Here is an 18,643-nt window from a genome sequence, read left to right as displayed (position 1 = left end):
TTAATTTTTTTTTAATTTTAATTTTTATCAGCTGTTTTGATCCTGGCCTTCACTGCCTTCTCTCAATCTACAGTAGCTACAGTCAACAGAAACAAAGTTTCTCCACAAAACCATGTGAAATATATATTTAAAGAATTATGTCTCATATTTTTGCAATATTATTATTTGGGGCATGCTCTTCACTACTGTGGATGCACAACTGTTTCTACATTTTATTGGCAGAAGTGTTTCAGTCGCTATGTGGGGGTTTCCTGTGTGTGTGTGTGTGTGTGTGTGTGTGTGTGTGTGTGTGTGTGTGTGTGTGTGTGCGTGTGCGCGCGCGCGTGCGTGTGTGCGCGCGCGCGCGTGAAGAAGGGAGGAGCAGGAGGCGGGATGCGCCAATGGAAAAGACGCACCGCTCGTCTATTGGACCAGGCGCGAGGTTGGCGCATGCAAGACGCGCCTACCGAGGCAAGACTTTGCTTTTTTTCTCCGAGACAGGCGACATGAGGTTCCAAGACACCTGTCAGGAGGACTAAGCATCCAGAGGCTGTGTGCGAACTGGAGGCTGCGTTTAACCATGGGCGCGCAGTTATCGTTATTATAGCTTCTCGGTGACCAAGGAGCGTAAAGTTATCCTGCTGCTTTCTTGGTTTTCTTTGTGTTATTCCTTCTTTATTTCCTCAAACCGCATGAGTTCACCGCTGTTTGTAGGCCAGCTGGTCGGGGTTCCGTTAGAAATAATGCACCCTACCATGGAGAAAGACACGACTTACACCAAGATCTTTGTCGGCGGGTTGCCGTATCACACCAACGACGCTTCACTTCGGAAATATTTCGAGACTTTCGGGGACATCGACGAGGCGGTGGTTATCACAGACAAACAGACGGGCAAGTCCAGAGGATATGGATTTGTGAGTTCATTTATGTTTCTGTGTTTTGGTAGAATAAATCAAGAGTTGAACAAATATAGAGTTAAATTTGGTTAAATTAAGGTTGTATCAGCCACTCTGGCTTTAATTGGATAGCCGTGGGATTGAGAACACACTAGATCAGAGATCAATATCAATAGGGGGTCCGGGACCCCTAGGGGGTCCTCAGAGTTGCCGTAGGGGGGATCTACCAAATTACTGATCGATGGTGTAAAAACAAAATATGTTTGCACTATGAAAATGAATCTGTAAAGGCGTTAGTCCGCCCTACACGTAATTGTAGTTTAATATGCAACACAATTTCATACAATGTACTGTATGTAGTAAGGGGTCCCTGCTCCATCTCTTTTTCAATTTGGGGTCCTTGGCCTAAAACCATTGAAGACTCCTGCACTAGATCATGTCTGTAGCAGCCAAATGAGTTTGAAGCGACTTTATCTTTATAGTTAATTGTATTAGGCCATATTCTCCATATTGCCTTGGAGGCTGCACACACTGCCACTTTGTTGCCATGTGCAGTGTGTCTGGTGGTGGCAGTCACATGCTTGAAGCATGAGTAGCAGATTATTTCTCATAAGTGTGTCATCAATTATCTCTGCAGTCCCAATGCTAGCAACAAATGAGCACGCAGACGGATGCACAGTATACATACTTACAGACAATAGGACTCTTAGTAAGTGTGAAGGGGGGGGGGGGGGGGGGGTCCCTGGCCACAGAGGTGTGACATGTCAGTTGGCTCTGCAAGATAAGGCTGCAGGAGTTTCATTTTGACTTCCTCCCATGCAACCCTTCCCCCCTCTGCCAGGATGTGTTTGGTTGTGTCTATGAGTGTCTGCGAGTTTGTGTGTGAAAGACAAAAAGATAAGGAGCCATTATAGATGTGTGATTGGACTAACATGAAGCTGTTAGAATTATCTCTGCCTCTGTAGCCGGAGAGCCAGTCAGCTGAGGTGACCAGAGTTATGCTGAGTTGTTTTAGGACAGAATATTCATTTAATCCCTGACTTCCCCTTTAGCTGTCTTGATTCCCTTCAGCAGCTTCTTGAACCCCGGCGATCCTAAACCATCCGCTGCCTCTGTTTGCATAAGAGTCCAGAGTCTGATGCTGCAAAACGAAAGGAAGCAGGACGGTTTTACTTTTAGTGTCCCATTTATTGGTAGTGGAGCTGTAGTTTACATTAAGGGTAACTGCTGTGTGTGTGTGTGTGTGTGTGTGTGGTGTGTGTGTGTGTGTGTGTGTGTGTGGTGTGTGTGTGTGTGTGTGTGTGTGTGTGTGTGGTGTGTGTGTATGTGTGTGTGTGTTAACCTTCACCACCCCTTCCCACTGATATCTGCCCACTCCTCAACTCACTCCCTCAAGGTAGATTACAGTATCTCATCCTTGGCAGCCCAGTCTGGATGAACAAATCTGCCTCCTACATAAGCTCCACCGGAAGCATTGAAACACACTAATGGCTGTCTTCATGTGGTAAAGTCAGTGTCTTCTCACGCATTTAGCAAAAAGATTGAATCATTTGAGGAGAGACAAGGACAGCAGCTACCTCAGGGCCGCCCCTCCCTGCTCTGGCTCTGGTGCTTCATTATGCTGGAATCCCTAATACAACACTGGATAGAGAAGATTTGACATGCAATTATGTAGATTAATGAATGGTTATTAATCGGTAACGGCACGGCCCCGTCAACAGGTGACCATGGTGGACAGGGGAGCAGCAGAGTGGGCGTGCAAAGACGCAAACCCCATCATCGACGGCAGGAAGGCCAACGTGAACCTGGCGTACCTGGGAGCAAAGCCTCGCAGCTCGCAGACAAGTAAGTGGGTTAAATTACTGCTAAAACCACAGGATGTAAAGGATCATGTCAGTAGTTTTTTTGGACCTCTTTCTGTTTTAGCCAAATGCCTACAAATCTTTACATGCTTTGGCTGTTGATATTCTACTTTTTTAGTGTGAACAAACCCCAAAGAATAGTCCTTCTCTGAATACTTTTTGGCTTCCCACCTTGTGGCACATGCACGCAGTCCCAAACCTCTTTGGTTCCTACTGGAAATCTTTAAAAAGTCTACTGTCTAGTTTCTGTATTTTTTAGGTTAAATATGCTGTTTGCTACTGTTAAATTGTAAATCTTTGCATTCACAAACTACTACATGGTTTAGGGAGACTAAATCTGGACAACAACCTGGAACAGCTTGGATGTCTTTGGATGAATGTTATAGATTGCTGCAATAATAAGGTTTGCTGTCCAGAAGCTGGCTCTCACATCTCAAATATCGCATCAGGAAAACACAAGGAAAGTAATCAAAATATTCCTTTAATTGCAAAGACATTACTAAAGGATGATAGTTTAACTTTGATGAAAAAATAAAGGAAATGGTCAGTGTCAAGTCTCTTCGAATCTTTGTTGATGGTGGTTTTCATGCAGCATTAAAATGAATGGAAACCGCTGCCCGGAAGATCAATCAATCTAAAAAGGGATGATTATGTGTACACAATTGAGGTTGGTGTGATTAATCATGCAAACCCACTGGCATGCTTCTTTCAGCCAACTGTCTCTGCTCGTTCCCACCATACATTGACTCTTTGTGTACTTGATTTTATGCACAGCTTTCATGCCGCCGGGCTTTTTTTAGTGTTAACCACCAGCACACACGCATTGTGCTTCCCCTCCGACATCTCGCTGCACACCAGACCTTGACAGCAGCTCTCCCTCGCTGCTTCATTTAAAGCTCGCTGGCTGAAAAAACGTCGAGTGTAGGTGTGATTGACAAACACTGGCGCCAACAACAACTGACCTTGTGTCCTTATTCTGGGGCCAGGCTGCAATGCAATTCCCCAAGCATGCAGCTGATGGGAGATGGCAGCGCTTGGTATTTTGTTATTGTGTGTGAGAGAGAATAGGAGAGGGAGAGAATAAGCAGAGCAGGAGGGGATGGGACTGTCAAGAGCAATACATAACAGTACTACTGTCTCCTCTTTGTGCTGGTGAAGGACAAAAAAATGTGCATTTAGATATACATACGTTTGAACAAAAAGAAACGTGCTGATGGCGTCATGGCTGTACAGTAAGAGGAAGAATAACGGAGGAATGAATATCTGGAGGAATGTTGACATGAAGTCAGAGACGGGGCAGAGAGGAGGAGGATACGTTTTTCCTTTCTTACTCAGCCTCAGCTGATTCCTGTTGAACTTTGGAGGCAGGGAGGTCACAGATGTTTGTGTTCAATAGAGTGCATTATTATTGTGTGCGTTTTGAGTGTGTCGAGCATGTGTGTATGCCAAGGGAATAACAGATACCTCTGTACACATGGCAGACAAACAAGCAGAGGAGCAGAGGCGGAGAGAATCGGCTCTGTCCTTATCTGTCCGTCTCTCTCGTTGTCTGTGCAGCCAGTAGCTAAAATATACCTCTTCAACGCTGCTTCTCTTTCTCTTTGTCTGCAGGTCTCTCTGTTGGAGTTCAGCAAGTCCATCCTGCGTGGGCTCAGAGGCAATATGGGTAAGACGGAGAAGAATCAATACCTCTATTTCCACCTCTCTTTCTCTCACCTGCCTCCTTCTCAACACAATACCTCTCACTCCTCCATCCGTGACATTTGTGAGCACTCGCTCCTGTTCTCCACTCGGGATGTGGTATTATGTGTAGTTTATGCCAGTCTGCAATGTGAAAGAAAGAAAACAAAAAGCCATCCCGTACAGCACACATGATGCTTCAAAGATGTGTTGTCTTTACCTTTTGATTTGTCTTCTGTTCTCTCTCTTTCTGGGCCATTAAACACGAGAAGCTCAATTCGGGATTTCTCTCACACATGACCTGGGCTTTACTGAGGCAACAAGCTATTTAGTCAAACTTCCCTGCATCCCTTCCCATCCCCCTTCACACACACACACACACACACACACACACACACACACACGCACGCACGCACGCACGCACGCACGCACGCACAAACACACACACATACACACACACACACACACACACACACACACACACACACACACACACACACACACACTCAATGCTGCCATGCTGCATCTCTTTTTTTCATCATGTTTGTGCTAGCAGAGACATTATATCATATCTTCATAGTTCATAGTCCTGTGTTAAGGAGTTACAGATGCAGGCCTAATAAAACTGACTACAGCCAGGGATAAATCCGCCACTGAGATACAGTACGACACAGAGACCACAAGAACTGTGACTGGTCACATTTTGGTTTCTCCTGATGCCCATGAAGAATGCTGATTGGAAAAAAACTGTTAAGGAAGACTCAGTTGTCCTCTCATTTGCAATAACACACAAAAGAAAGAAAAAGAAAGACATTTCACTGCAAACCTTCTTAATGTACAACATGGCTTAATCACATAAATTGCCTGTGTCTGTAGCTTTTGCAGTGGTCCTATTAACTCGTGGACTCCAACAGTAGACTCGTAGACTATCAATTGCCTTGCGAAAAACTGCATAGTTTACTTAGGATTTCTGAAAAAGGATTGAAATCAAACAATCTGAGAAGGGAAAACCACTTTGATTTACCTGCTGATAACACACAGACAACCAAAGTATATATTACTTTGTGTTAAAGACTAAAAACCAAAAATTTGGGAACCACTGTATTCCACTGTAGGCAGGCAATGTGGAAAATCAATGATCAGGACTGTTTTATGAAAATACAAAATTTCTACATGAGTTTTGCAGCAATGTTATTAGAGCTGCAATAATTAGTCCGTCAATCAGGCAACTATGGTTTGATCAATTAGTTGTTTTAGTCATTATTCAAGCAAAAATACCAAACACTTGTTGGTTCCACCTTCTCATGTAATGATTTGATGACCGTAAACTGAATATCTTTGGGGTTTAGACTGTTTGCTGGACCAAATAAGCAATTTGAATACATGACCTTGATTTGTCCGGTATTTAATTTGTCAAAGAACAGACATTCCAGCCTGGTCATTTCATTCAAAAACAGTCTCAATTGATTTTCCAGAAAAGATACTACATCACAATATATATGAGTATGGCAATGGCAGTATAACATTGCAGACCGGTTTGCAGCTGACTGTTACAGTGTTCCCCCAGTGGTGCTGAAATAGTGCGGAGCCCATTTTTGGAAATTATCAATAGTTTAGTTTATTCAGACACTTTTCTTTCATTGCTTTGTTTGTTAATATAAGTTGAGGGGAGCTCAGACAGAAGATAGATACATACTGCCCTATTCACATAAAAAGCATAGTTTCTCTCAGAGAAGGCTCATTTAAATTTTAATCATTTTAATTTTAATCAAAGGAGTAGGCTTAGTTTGGATTATTTCTATGTTGAGCTGGCTGTTCATGGAGCTGAAAGTGCAAAGAATAACGAAAATATACCATTGATACAAACCAACTGGAATCCTTGCTTTTTCCTGCTCTTTTATGTGGGTAGGGCCCCATATTAATCTTTGAAACTGGCCCTGAGATGTGTAAGGCTGCCACTACATTACATTGACCATGATGGAGGATCTTTTCCTCCTAATGTTCTGGACAGCCGAACAGTGGCATCATTGGAAGTGTCGGTGACTTGCCCAGAATCCTGCTGGAATTCACATGTGACCGGCATTCTGCCTCCTCATCCAGTTTTTCTTAATTTTTAGTGTGACCTCAAAAGGAAACCTTAATGACTCAGTTGCTGAGTGAAACATGGAGGATGATTCATTCCCAGGGATGTTACTAACAGAGAAATACTGCAGGTTGAACCCAACAATGCCTACTGAGGCTTGACTCAGATATTCCGTGTATGAGTGCTGTTTATGTCATTTAAGATGAGGATATTGTCCACCGGTATCATAGCTGTCGGTTGTTCTGTGTATGTGGGAGTGTTGTCTTTCACAATGAAATATCTGCTATTTGGGGGAGAGAGTGCAAAACATGTTTTGGTCTAAACATTTTCCAGCCTGGATCTTCTGTATTTTAGAGGTGTTTTAAAGGAGAATATGCATGATGTGGCGCTATGAAAAAAGAGTTCCGTACACTGACTTTCTGCAGGATGACAAGTTCTCATCCTGCGGTTACAGAGAAGTCCATTAAAAACCTCAACTGTTCTGAGTGCTATTAATATTGCAGTCCTCAATTTCTGAATGAGTGATGAGGGAATTGAGGCCGACCCAGATGAGTCTATGAATGAGCGATGATAGGTTGATTGATAGTCTCATGCAGTGACGTTGGATGTTCGAAGCAAAGGGAGTTTAAAGCTGAATCCCATTTCTTTATCTTACCCCTTCCCCTTACCCCTAGCCCTTGGCCCTTGAAACCGAGTGGTAAGGGATAGGGGTGAAAAAATACCCCTATCAAATGGGACACCGCTTGGTTACATCACCATACAGTATTGACCACAAACTTCCAAGTTGCCATCTGCAAGTGTGTCTATGTCGGTTGTGTGGGTTTTAACAACAGTGTCATATGCATTTATGTATTGTATAGTTATTTTATGTTCACTTTGGTGGTGCAGATGGTGACCTCATGACCCTTATGACCTCACAAGGGGCAAGATTCAAAATCGGGAGAGCGGGATACCCAGGGCTGGGTTTACACCAATCGCCATTTCTAGCCATATTCAGGCTGGGGGAACTCTTATTAATGTTAAAAGAAACCTTTCATGCCTTGGGACCTTTGACACACACAAAGACAGATCCAGTGTCGTTTGTGTTGTGTTGTTGGAACCAGTGTTTTCAGGTTTTGACCTATACTAGGGAACTAAAAGTCAAGATATCTCTGCTTCTGCTGTTCTGATTTCAACCCTTTTTTATTATTATGTCCAACAACTCTGTGGCATTATGATACTAAATGGATGTAGTTCCCCTTTAATCAACTAATCATTTAATTAGCTTTTCCTTTCAACACAATGCACTCTGAAGGCGAAATCTGTGCCTGATGTATCTTGTAAACCTGAGTCAGGTTGTTTGATGGTTCGGGTATTTGGGTGGATACCTAGAAGAAGAAGAAGCGATACCAGTTTTGGCAACTACTATAACCTCAGGAGATCTCAATACTGCACAGCTGCAAGATGTGTTATGCATTTAGTGAATGGAAGACTACTTTTTCACAACAGGAAACTGGTATGAAAACTGGTATTTGTCTCTCCACATGTACATGTACATTGAAAAACCAATTTATCAATATCTATTCTTTGTCTAAAGGAGACCTGAGGCATTTTTAATTCTTTAAATTAATTGGCACCCCACTGTGGTTTAATTCTGCTAGATTACAAAGAAGACACAAATTACATGTTTAAATAAGGGACAAATAAACCGTCCAGCCTGTCAAATCTTTCTTCTTTTAGTGCACGCTATCTAGCTCAAATCTCTCTGCTCTGAGGCTAGATGTGTCTTTGACATGATCAGTGTGACTGCAGTTAGATTCAAACATGTCTTGGCAAAGTGAAGGACATTTATTTTAGGAAGCTATAGGTCTTAGGTTTTAAACAGGCTTGTGCAGCTGGTAAAGAACAGGAGCCAGGGATGTACCAATCCAGCTTTTTCTCTCACAATACAGAACACCGGTTATCTGAAACCAGTGCTATCTTTTTCCTAATTTAAAATGTTTATACTACACTTACATTTTTATGTAAGGTGACAAGACCCCATCGATTGTTGTTGTGTGTGTGCGTTTTGTTTACATTCATTCACATACTGTATAAATACATTCTAAATATTATTAACAAGGATTGTGGGTTTTAATTGTGAAATAAACTACTATTCAAGACAGAGCAAAAACATTTCAAGGACAAACTGAAACACAGAATTAAAAACAAACTATATACTATAATATGGATTTGTTACATCTGGCTGATATTCGCTTAATAAGGTCCCTATTTGTCCTGATACCAATCCGGCAGATTGGATTGGTGCATCCCGAGAATTCACCCTTAATCTTACTATATCCCAATTTTTCCAGCAGTTATAGAAATGAGTCAAGTGTGTTTTGGGGTTGAAAAAGCACATGATAATCAGTTGTTGCTGTGCCTTTTACCACTCATACACTATAACAAACGGATGTAGAATAAATGGTAAGAGCCCACTCTGTCATCACAAAGTCCTCCTCATCACACCTCTAAAGCTCCCTAAATAACAAATAATGTTTAATGTGTGTATATATATCATGTTAATTAGCGAAGTATAGAGGAGCTGGTAGCTGGATTTTGCCTTTGGACACAACCAGGCTAATTGTTTCCCCCTGTTTCCAGTTGTTTTGCTAAGCTAAGCTAACTAGCTTCATGTTTAACAGACCGACATGTGAGTGGTGTTGATCTTCCCGTCTATTCCGTAGCAAGAAAAGCAATTAGGAATGTTTACCAAAATGTCAAACTACTTCTTTAATTATCTATATTAGATCTATCTACATATCTAAATGATCTGCAGGTCTTTTGTTACTGCTGTTTCCTCTTTGTCTTAACTGCTGTGGGGATCCCAGGGGGCTTCAGGGTCTGACACTCCCACAGTAAAAAATAAACTCAACAAAGCACAGCCCTGTCTCCTGCTTTGACATCTTTGCTTTAAGTGTTAAGAGGACAGAGGACGGGCTGATGCCAAATGTGGCTTTAAAGGACAATTCTGGCCCTAGGTTCATTCAAACTCTGTACCCATGTGTTCTTAACCCCTAGGGGTTAAGAACACATGGGTCGACCGTTCTCTGAGAACTGTTTTCATGCTTATCGAATGTGACTAGTTTTCGTGCAAACCCCTAATTAGCTTATAGTCGTAAAAAGTGTATTCGGTATGCAGGCAGGCGCCATCTTGGGAAAACAGTCATGACCAGTACAAACTGTCTGTACACTTACGTAATTCTCAATGCTTCGGTTTACATGTAGGGACCCTCATTATGCTACCGTGGAAGTGTGGTGCTATCTTGAGCCTTGTAAGTGGTATAGAAATAGAGATTTCTTTTTACTTTTGCGTGCCCCGACGATTAGCGTTCTAAGCTAATTAGGGGTTTGGACTAAAACTGGTCACATTCGGTTAGCATGAAAACATATCCCAGAGAACGGTCGACTCGGTACCAATGTGTTATTAACCCCTAGGTTCTTTTTGTGCCTTAATTGTCCTTTAAGGTATTGCGAGAAGGGGAGGGCTGTTGCCCCTGGCTGCCTGCTGTCTGCCTTTAGCACCCAATGTCGGTGTTTAAAAAAAAAAAAGAAATTAAATAATATAAACCTTCGTGTGTTTATTTTTTTGAGAGAAAGAAAGGAGATGAATGTGTGGTGAGTCTGTTAAATGTGGAGGGAGGGCAGTGCTTCCTGTTGAAGCAGTGGAACAGAGGGGGGGGGGGGTGACATACTAACAGCACACCTGTGGCCGGGTGTAGTTATGGCTGGGTGCAGTGAAGCTTTAGGGTTGGTGGTACGTGTGAGGCTAGAGTTCATTTCTGTGTGTGAAATAGATTTATGTTTGAGTAAAAAAATGCTCCTCAGTGAAACATAAAACAACACAGACACGTCGACCCCTTTTCTCTTTATGTCTCAGATTTTTTCTCACTCTTCCTCTGTTTCCGCTTTGGCTGCCTTCATCCCCCTCTAAATGATCTTTCTGTCTCAGGCTGAAGGTATCACTCTTCTCTGTCTAGGGGGGTTAAGGTAGACGGTGAATCCTCCAGTGTATATTTCTCTTAACCAGGGACCCAATTAGGACAGGCACTTGTGTTGCATGAAAAGCCTAACTTGTTGGAAGCTTTTCATTGCACAGAAAGCTCCCATTTTGTTCAGTTGTGTGTTAAAAGATGACACATTTTGATTTGCATTTGGATTCTTTGTCAAGTTTACCTTTTTGTTGTTTGTGTGATGTGAATTTTGAGTCAAAAGGCAGCTCATGCTCCGGGATTTTAGTGCTCTGTTGTATAATAATATACTAATCTAGATTACAAGCTGTGACTTCAGGCTAACGCAACACTTCGTGTACACATCACCTGCTTTACAATAAAAACCTCTTAACTGCCAGTAATGAGTAAGCATATAGCATTAATACACCGCCATAAATTATGTATTCACACATTACAATGTAGTTGTAAGCAGATGTGATGATGTTTGTTATTGAATTTGTCAACAACTATACCTTCTGTATAAACAGTTGATCAATGATTGATAACACAGTATAAAATTACTGCAATCACAACAAATGTTTTATAATTACACAGAAACAAATCCTCAGTGTTATTGACTGTTAATACACATAATCATAAATCATTTGCAGGAAAGTTTAAATACTTAAATACGGTTTGTCTATGTATAATATTTATTAATCAATCTAATAAATATAAAAGAATAAATATTTTGTGTGATGTATGACAACGCAAGACTGCACATCAATATATCAGGAGAATTCTGACAACCATGATACATTAATACGTGTCCTTATAACTGATTACAACTGCATTATAGTGCATTATAAACCATTTGAGTTTTTACGTACTGCATACGAATTCTGAAACAGGAAGTTAAAATAAAGTGTTATATGTGTTATGACCCATACTCCAAAGCAGCTACAGACACTTGATGTTTAACAAACTCATAACTTTGATAAAATGATCTAAATCTAAGATCGGATCTTGTCTTGTTAGTTTCTAGTTGATGAAGTAGAACTGGATGTTGTTAAACGCTTGTTGATGTGCAACAGGTGAACTTGAGATTATTTAGATTAGAGTATACAAACACAAATTTCTTTGTTTGTAGGGTTTAAATCGCATATACCTGTACAAAGTATCATGTCTTACACTACCATGATAATATTCAGTAAACATGTGACTTATTGCACATGTCCTTCCTGCTTGCTGATATGAGAGCTTAGTGTCCAGTGGTGATGTTGGTCTTTCTATCGCTCACCATCCCTCAAGCCGTGTGTGTGTGTGTGTGTGTGTGTGTGTGTGTGTGTGTGTGTGGTGTGTGTGTGTGTGTGTGTGTGTGTGTGTGTGTGTGTGTGGTGTGTGTGTGTGTGTGTGTGTGTGTGTCAAAAGAGGAAGAAAGGACGAAGGGTCATGAGTGTGTGTTTGTCTCTTTGACTGACTCACCCTCCTCACATCACTGATCTGAACTATTAAAAGCATGGCTGTCCTAAGGCATGAGGGATATGATGGCAGATCCTTCACCTCTTAGCATCTCTCCCTTTTCTTCTCTCCCTCCCGCTCAGTCCTCGCCCACGGAGTCCCGACCTCGACCCTCTTCTGATTCAGTACATTTATCTCTATCTCTTTTATCCCGCTGCTTGGTTTTGAGGAAGGACAGTGAGGGGGAGTGCAGAGGAAGCTGGTTGTGAGGGAGTAAACCAAGAGAGGGGAGGGAGAGTCGGTGGGGGGGTTATTCTGCTCTTATGGGTCTGTTAGTGAGCATATACACTCATGAAGCTGTGCCAATTAGCCCAGCTATGTCTGAACCCACCATCCATCACACACACACACACACACACACACACATGCACACGCAATCATCCACATCCTCTTCTAAGCTGCTTAACTGAATACACACAGCCTTTTCTTTCAGACTTGCATGTTCACTTTTCCTGCATGTGTGCTTTGTAATTGATGTGTTTGCGTGCATGTGTGTCCATAAACCCTGTGTGTGTGTGTGTGTGTGTGTGGGTGTACTGTATATAAATATGTGTTTGACAGCCAGCAATGATTTCAGGCATGGGGAGGAGAAAGGCGAGCGCTGCATCCTCTCATACGATGCTGCTGTCACATTGAATCAGTCAGGCCAGTGCACAAGCAGGCAGCGGCACACAGCCGTGGGAATGACACTGCACTTCTGCTCTGGGAGAGACTGACGGAGCTCGAGTGGGAGGAGATGGGATACGGAGGGGTTGAGGAGGGGGGCGACATTATATTTACTTATATATGCTATGTTTTGACTTAATGATTTGTTGCATGTTATTAGTCTACAGGTTTTCCCTTTCGTCATGGTGTTGCGTACTTGGCCAGGCCTCATTTACCAGGCCTATTTTCTACACATAAACACAGAATGTTTGGTTATTTCAGACAATATATTTCTGAATTACTTCACTTACTCAACTACTACTGCTTCAATTAAATAAGCAGATACAGAAAACTTCTCCAACTCCAAATTTAACAGGAATTTGTGGGACTTTAGGGTTCCTAAGTTAGACACAGTAGAGGTTAAACACGCTCACAGAAGAGTCAAGGAAGGTTAACACTAACAAATATATGTATACATTTTACCTGTGTGTGTTGTGTATACAGCAGGGTGGGTGTGAACAGACCCACTGCCACTATTTGCTGTGTAAGCACACTCGATCCCTGTTCTGGCTCTGTTTAGGGGTAAGCAGCAGCAACAGGCCACCTCCTGCTGCTCTGATCACCTCTTTAGACTCGATGACAAGATTACTGTCAGGTCGATGGGTTTGACTCTAGGCGTTGGGAGTGTAAGTGTTAAACACTGTCATGTTCTGTTGTTTTTACTTAAGCAGCATAACCCAGTTCCTCTGATATGATCGCTGTTGCTGTTGCCAGATGTAACTGAGGCAGTTCAGGTTAAGTGGGCAGCCTTAGGCAAGGGCATGAGTGAATACAGGAGGACAGTCGAGCACTTTTTTCTCTCATTATTGCTGTGAGTATCAACAGTCTCATACACTGCATCTGTTGTAGACTGCACAGGCATTCAATTCAAAGGCCACATTTTAAATTATTCATTTTAGAAATAACTGTGATTACATTTCTTGTTATTTAGGGTTTTTGTTTTTGAATGGGTGATATTTTATTTGGAACAAAGCAGGTTTCTTAGGGAGCGTGCTAATTAAACTTAAACACAGGGGAGAGAGTCTATTTTAAGGCGACAGTGCTGATAATTGCTCTTAAAGGAGGGGGAGGAGGACACCTTTATAGGACTCAGATTTTAATGTTTTAATTGGGTGTAAAGAAAAGAAGCAGTTATTGAAGAAACTGCAGTCTGTTGCATGTCTCTGAGTGTGTGTGTGTGTATGTGTGCCTGTCCGTGGTTACTGTCGTTTAAATGACACGTATCAGATTATCAGATCAGTGGCAGCTCTGAACACAGATACATATGGACGTGGTCAGGTCTTTGTGTGTAATTTTCTTCTATTTTTACAATTCACTCTCTCACACTTCTGTTATTATTAGGGCTTAACTTAGCATAAGAGTTTCACAAGTTGTTTGCACATATAATATAACTGTACTAACAGCATCAATTAAAAAAAGATACAAACAAAACAATCATCAACTGGCTGACAATGATCAAACTTAAAAAATTCCAGATTCAGGAGAGCCTTATTGTCATCATCTCAACATGAAATAAATTGCCATTTAGAGATATAAAAATAAAAGGAATAAAATACTTAAGAAAAGACTGAAATTATGAATCTATTATCAAAATTGTTGCTGATGAATTGTCTCTTTTCAACTCATCAGTTGACTGATTATTTAATCTCTAACCCCTGGTCCTCTCTGTCCAGATTTGCCCAGCAGTATGTCTACCCCCAGACGTTCCTCCAGCCCAGCCTGTTGCTGCAGTCCCAGCTCAGCCCCACAGCTGCAGCACTCGCCTCCCCTTACCTGGACTACAGCTCCGCCTACAGCCACTACGCCCCCACAGGACTGGAGCAGTATCCCTACACACCTTCCCCGTCGCCCTCTGCTGGCTACCTCAGCTACAGCTTCTCCCCCGGCACGCCGGCGTCCGCTATCACCGCATCCCCAACCCCTCCGGCTGCCATCCAACCTCCTCTGGCTGCACTCACCACTATGTCTGCCGCCCCACAGGCTTTCCTCCACTATCCTCTGCACCAGCCGGATCGCATGCAGTGAGCAGCTCTAAGTGTAGCTGTATCTGCTGAACTAATGATTCAAAGCAATGTGACTGTTGACATCATCAGGATAAGACTGGATAAACAGGGAGAGAGTGTGATGTAATCAAAAGGGCTTTTAGAAAGCACTCACATTCCTGTTTTTATATATATATATATATATATATATATATATACATCATTGTTGTAAAAATTAAGGAAAAATGTCCTATTGCTGCTGTCATCAGCATACAATCTGAATGTTTTTCACAAGTGGTAGACGTCCAGGACTGGAATTAGACCACTGGTAATCTTCTGGACCTTTTTTGTCTTACCGCTGACCCCCACTGCTGAGGTTGGTGGCTGGGCCGACTGCTGGAGAGAGGACAGGTAAAGACGTTGAGAAATACGTCTGCTTGACATGATGCTGCAGCTGCTGTTTCTCTAAAGGTACTGTGCTGAATGCTGGATATTAGCCAAGCTGAGAGCCAGTTCCTCTTTCAGAAACGAAGGTCCAATTTCCTCCTCTTCAAGGTTACCTTTCTGTCTATGGCCTTAGAGATCTCTCTCTCTCTCTCTCTTTCTGGACCTGGTTCAGTTTGTGTTTTTTTAGTCGACTCTCATCTCAAATGAACAAAATGTGTATTGTGCTCCCTTTTGTTCCTTTTATCAACCGCTGGCAAGTCATAACATGTTGATCATCACAGTTTAACAGAATATGCAATTAGGATGATAAAGGATAAGCACGGATGAGGTAGACAACACTGGTATTTTGTTTTTCTATTGCTACTGCTAGAACATTACTAAGCAAAAGACTTTGTTAACACTTAAAACACAATAGTCATCACATACAATACCTGCAGTGGCTGATTAGCCTATTTTTGACCCGTAACTTTTGGAGTGTCTGGATTTGCTCTTTGGGGACTGTTTGGTTTTATGATACCTAAATTACAAAGTTGTCAATACATATCAAGTAAATGTGTTTGGATGTAGGTGATGATGTTACTGAATGTGTGAGTATATTTGGTGTCTGATTCTCTGTATGTGTGTGAGAAATAGAGTGACGCAGTATACGCTAGTGTCAGGACCGAGCTCCATTTCCAGCCCATTGTACTGGTCAGAGTTGTTTCTTTGTTTGTTTTTTGTTTTTTTTCCTAGCTGTAGAATACAGGCAAATGCTTTAGCGATGATAGTGAAAGCTCACGGTGCTGTGGCACCACCTTAGTAAAGTCATAAACCAAGCCATACATCACATTTTAAACAAATATGCAAAATAAAATAAATATTTCTAAATAAGACGTTTTCTGAGTGTGGTCGAATTACAGTAATTCTGTGGGAAACAGCTGCTGCATGAAACTACTAGGTGCCTGGAGAGTCACACATGAGTCATATTAGACATTTAGTGCCATCATTGAGATACTTTAAACAGGAGGACTGGTAAACCCCCAGGAAAAGTAGCACAGCTAATGGGGATTTTATAATAAACTGTTGTAGTGAAACAAAGATATAAACAGATACAAACAGATATACAGTAACTTGTTGATAAGGGATCTTTAGAGATCATGTTACTATGAAAAGAGCCAGGGTAGCTTTTCCCTCCTGTTTCCAGTTTTGTGTTAAACTAAGCTAACAAGCTACCAGCTGCTGCTTCCTATTTACTGTATGGTCAATAGTACTGTCATCAATCTTTTAATCTAATTCTCAGCAAGAATGAAAATAAGTGCACTTCCCATGTTGAACTATTCATCTGCTCCAAAGTCAAAGTCCAACAGACTTTTACTTTTTGTAGGTCATATACTGTACTTATAGTATATACTATGCTACATTGTGCTAATTATACTGCAACAATGTGACTGCTTTCCCACCTTCCATGAAACTTAAAGGATAAGGCCTTACATTTTTGTTACTGTCTACAAATATGAAAAGTACAAAACCAAAACTGCATCATTCTTTCTCTTAATATTTTCCAACTTCACCTACCCATTTGTGGCTCTCAGCTCATTTTTACTAAAGATGTAAATCTTTTAAGGAGCTTATTATATCCATATTTAGGTTCACAATTATTAATTTAGTTTATTTATAGTTTGTATGTAACACTTTTTTGCACATGGCTGTGCACCTGTATTCACCCTCTGTCTGAGATGCTCTGTTGAAGCGCCTGTCTCTTTAAGCCCCCTCCAGAGAGCCCACACCATTACCCCAAATTAGTTGACTTTACTAGAAAATTTCTCAAAATTGTAAAAACTTGTCTCAAAAACAAGTTTTTACACAAGGGGAAACTTAACAGGTCAAGTTGTATCAACACAGAGCATTAAGTTGATGCAGTACACAAATCAAGTTTCAGTAGTAAAAACATGTAAAAATAGGCATGTTAAGTTAAAGCTTAAGTGCATAACATGTTTATATTAATTATTTTTCAGCTACATTCAAGCCATTGCAAAATGAGGTGATAAAAAGCTTATTAAGACGACCAGCGCCACAAATCTCTCTCTGTATCTGTCAGTATGGCTATGTTCAGAGACTGGCGTTTTTCGGGCACAGAAAATCAAGTGAAAATTGTTACCGCTTCTGAAGAGTCCATCATGTTTTTTTAATCCTCCGTGTCCTCCTTGGCTACTAGCAGCTGCGTGGAGGAGGGGTGGGTGTGATGCACGATGACGGAAGGTATGTATAGTAGGTTAAAACGTGCCAAGAAAAAAAAAAAAAACTATTATGCTACTCCTTGTTACTGAAGAAATAGTTATCTATTATAAGTATAATTTTTACATTGCAACAATCTGATTTAAAGCACACTGCATTCCATGCAGCTGTACATGTAAATCAGATGGGTCTATCCATATGCAGGTAACACACGATTTCTGATGCACTACTCTGCATAATAAGCTTCACTCAACAAAAACAGACTTACTTTTTCGATCTGTGTATGTGTCCCTACACACGTACACCGGCAAGACCACATCAGCTCCCACCTGGGTCTCGGTCATGGTGCAACAATAAATGTAGCTAAACATGAACTCTAAATCAACCATACAAAACATAAACCCATACAGAAACAACAGCCTTGCAACAATTGTTGTACTGATGTTTTCATGCGATTTGTTCACCATAAGAAAAATGTAGAATGTTACTGTCTTTGTTGTGTAGGTGGAGTCGTGATGTAGTTTATCAGCTGTGATGCACAATAACAGAAGAAAGTGGAAGATAAATGAATGTATTTCTTATCAAACATGAGCAATAGTGAGCCTTTGGGTCAACCCCGTTTTACCAAAACAGCCCCTCCCCTTTACCTCTCCCTACATACCCATACCGCAAACTAATATCATTTATTCAGGATTATTTCCTTGAACCACACTAACCACTGAATTATCACATTTTAAGATATAATTTTGTCCAAAAAAATCATTCAGGTGCCCTCAATTACCGTAATTCAAATTTTAATGACAGTCTGACATGGTCGCTTTTCGCCCTCTTCTGGACAAAATGATTTATTGCAGCTCACATTTTCCTCCATGCCCTGCAACCATAGTATATTTTGTATAAGGCAACTCACAACATGTAGAATGTAAACGAACAAAAATGACCCAAATCTTGTATCACGTTTTTATGTTTATTGCCATTGAAATGATTATTGAAACGCCTTGTGCTCCCAGTAAGGTTTAAATAATAAAAGGAGACTCAATGTAAAGCTTGCACAGCTGATCTGCAGAGAACAGACCTACTATCAAAATCTGGGATACAACATTTCCTTTGGATTGCGCAGGTTCAGAACAAAAAAAGCAGATGGTTTATGTAAAAATGAATATCATAGCAAATACCACAGTGAGGGGAGGAGAAATGATCATGTCTTAAAAATTGATGACAAAATGAACACAGTTTATGGTACGAAACAGAAGAGTGGTAAAAACAATAAATAAAACAAAATAAAAGTACTGTATTTGCAAACTTGATCACATATACACACTCG

At 41.2% G+C, this 18,643-nt stretch overlaps 1 protein-coding gene across 1 annotated transcript; it reads left to right on the top strand.

Annotated features, from left to right (window-relative positions):
• The first annotated feature begins 420 nt into the window (after positions 1-420).
• On the top strand, positions 421-15,975 carry rbm38 (RNA binding motif protein 38). The gene is made up of 4 exons (XM_032520325.1): positions 421-893; positions 2,597-2,720; positions 4,349-4,403; positions 14,350-15,975. Exons 1-4 carry the CDS (start codon positions 672-674, stop codon positions 14,699-14,701), a joined length of 753 nt encoding a protein of 250 aa, XP_032376216.1. The 5' UTR covers positions 421-671; the 3' UTR covers positions 14,702-15,975.
• The last annotated feature ends 2,668 nt before the right edge of the window (positions 15,976-18,643 follow it).

Source organism: Etheostoma spectabile, chromosome 7 (genome assembly GCF_008692095.1).
Source record: "Etheostoma spectabile isolate EspeVRDwgs_2016 chromosome 7, UIUC_Espe_1.0, whole genome shotgun sequence".
Classification (NCBI taxonomy): domain Eukaryota; kingdom Metazoa; phylum Chordata; class Actinopteri; order Perciformes; family Percidae; genus Etheostoma; species Etheostoma spectabile.
Note: the sequence above shows the minus strand (reverse complement) of the source record. Positions and strands in the feature narration are given on the sequence as shown.

What these genes read in the sequence shown, in the direction of transcription:
- rbm38 (XM_032520325.1), top strand. Translation starts at nt 672, where the DNA reads ATGAGTTCACCGCTGTTTGTAGGCCAGCTGGTCGGGGTTCCGTTAGAA. An exon ending in GCCTCGCAGCTCGCAGACAA is followed by an intron (nt 2,721 to 4,348) that starts GTAAGTGGGTTA and finishes CTTTGTCTGCAG; the next exon opens with GTCTCTCTGTTGGAGTTCAG. An exon ending in TGGGCTCAGAGGCAATATGG is followed by an intron (nt 4,404 to 14,349) that starts GTAAGACGGAGA and finishes CTCTCTGTCCAG; the next exon opens with ATTTGCCCAGCAGTATGTCT.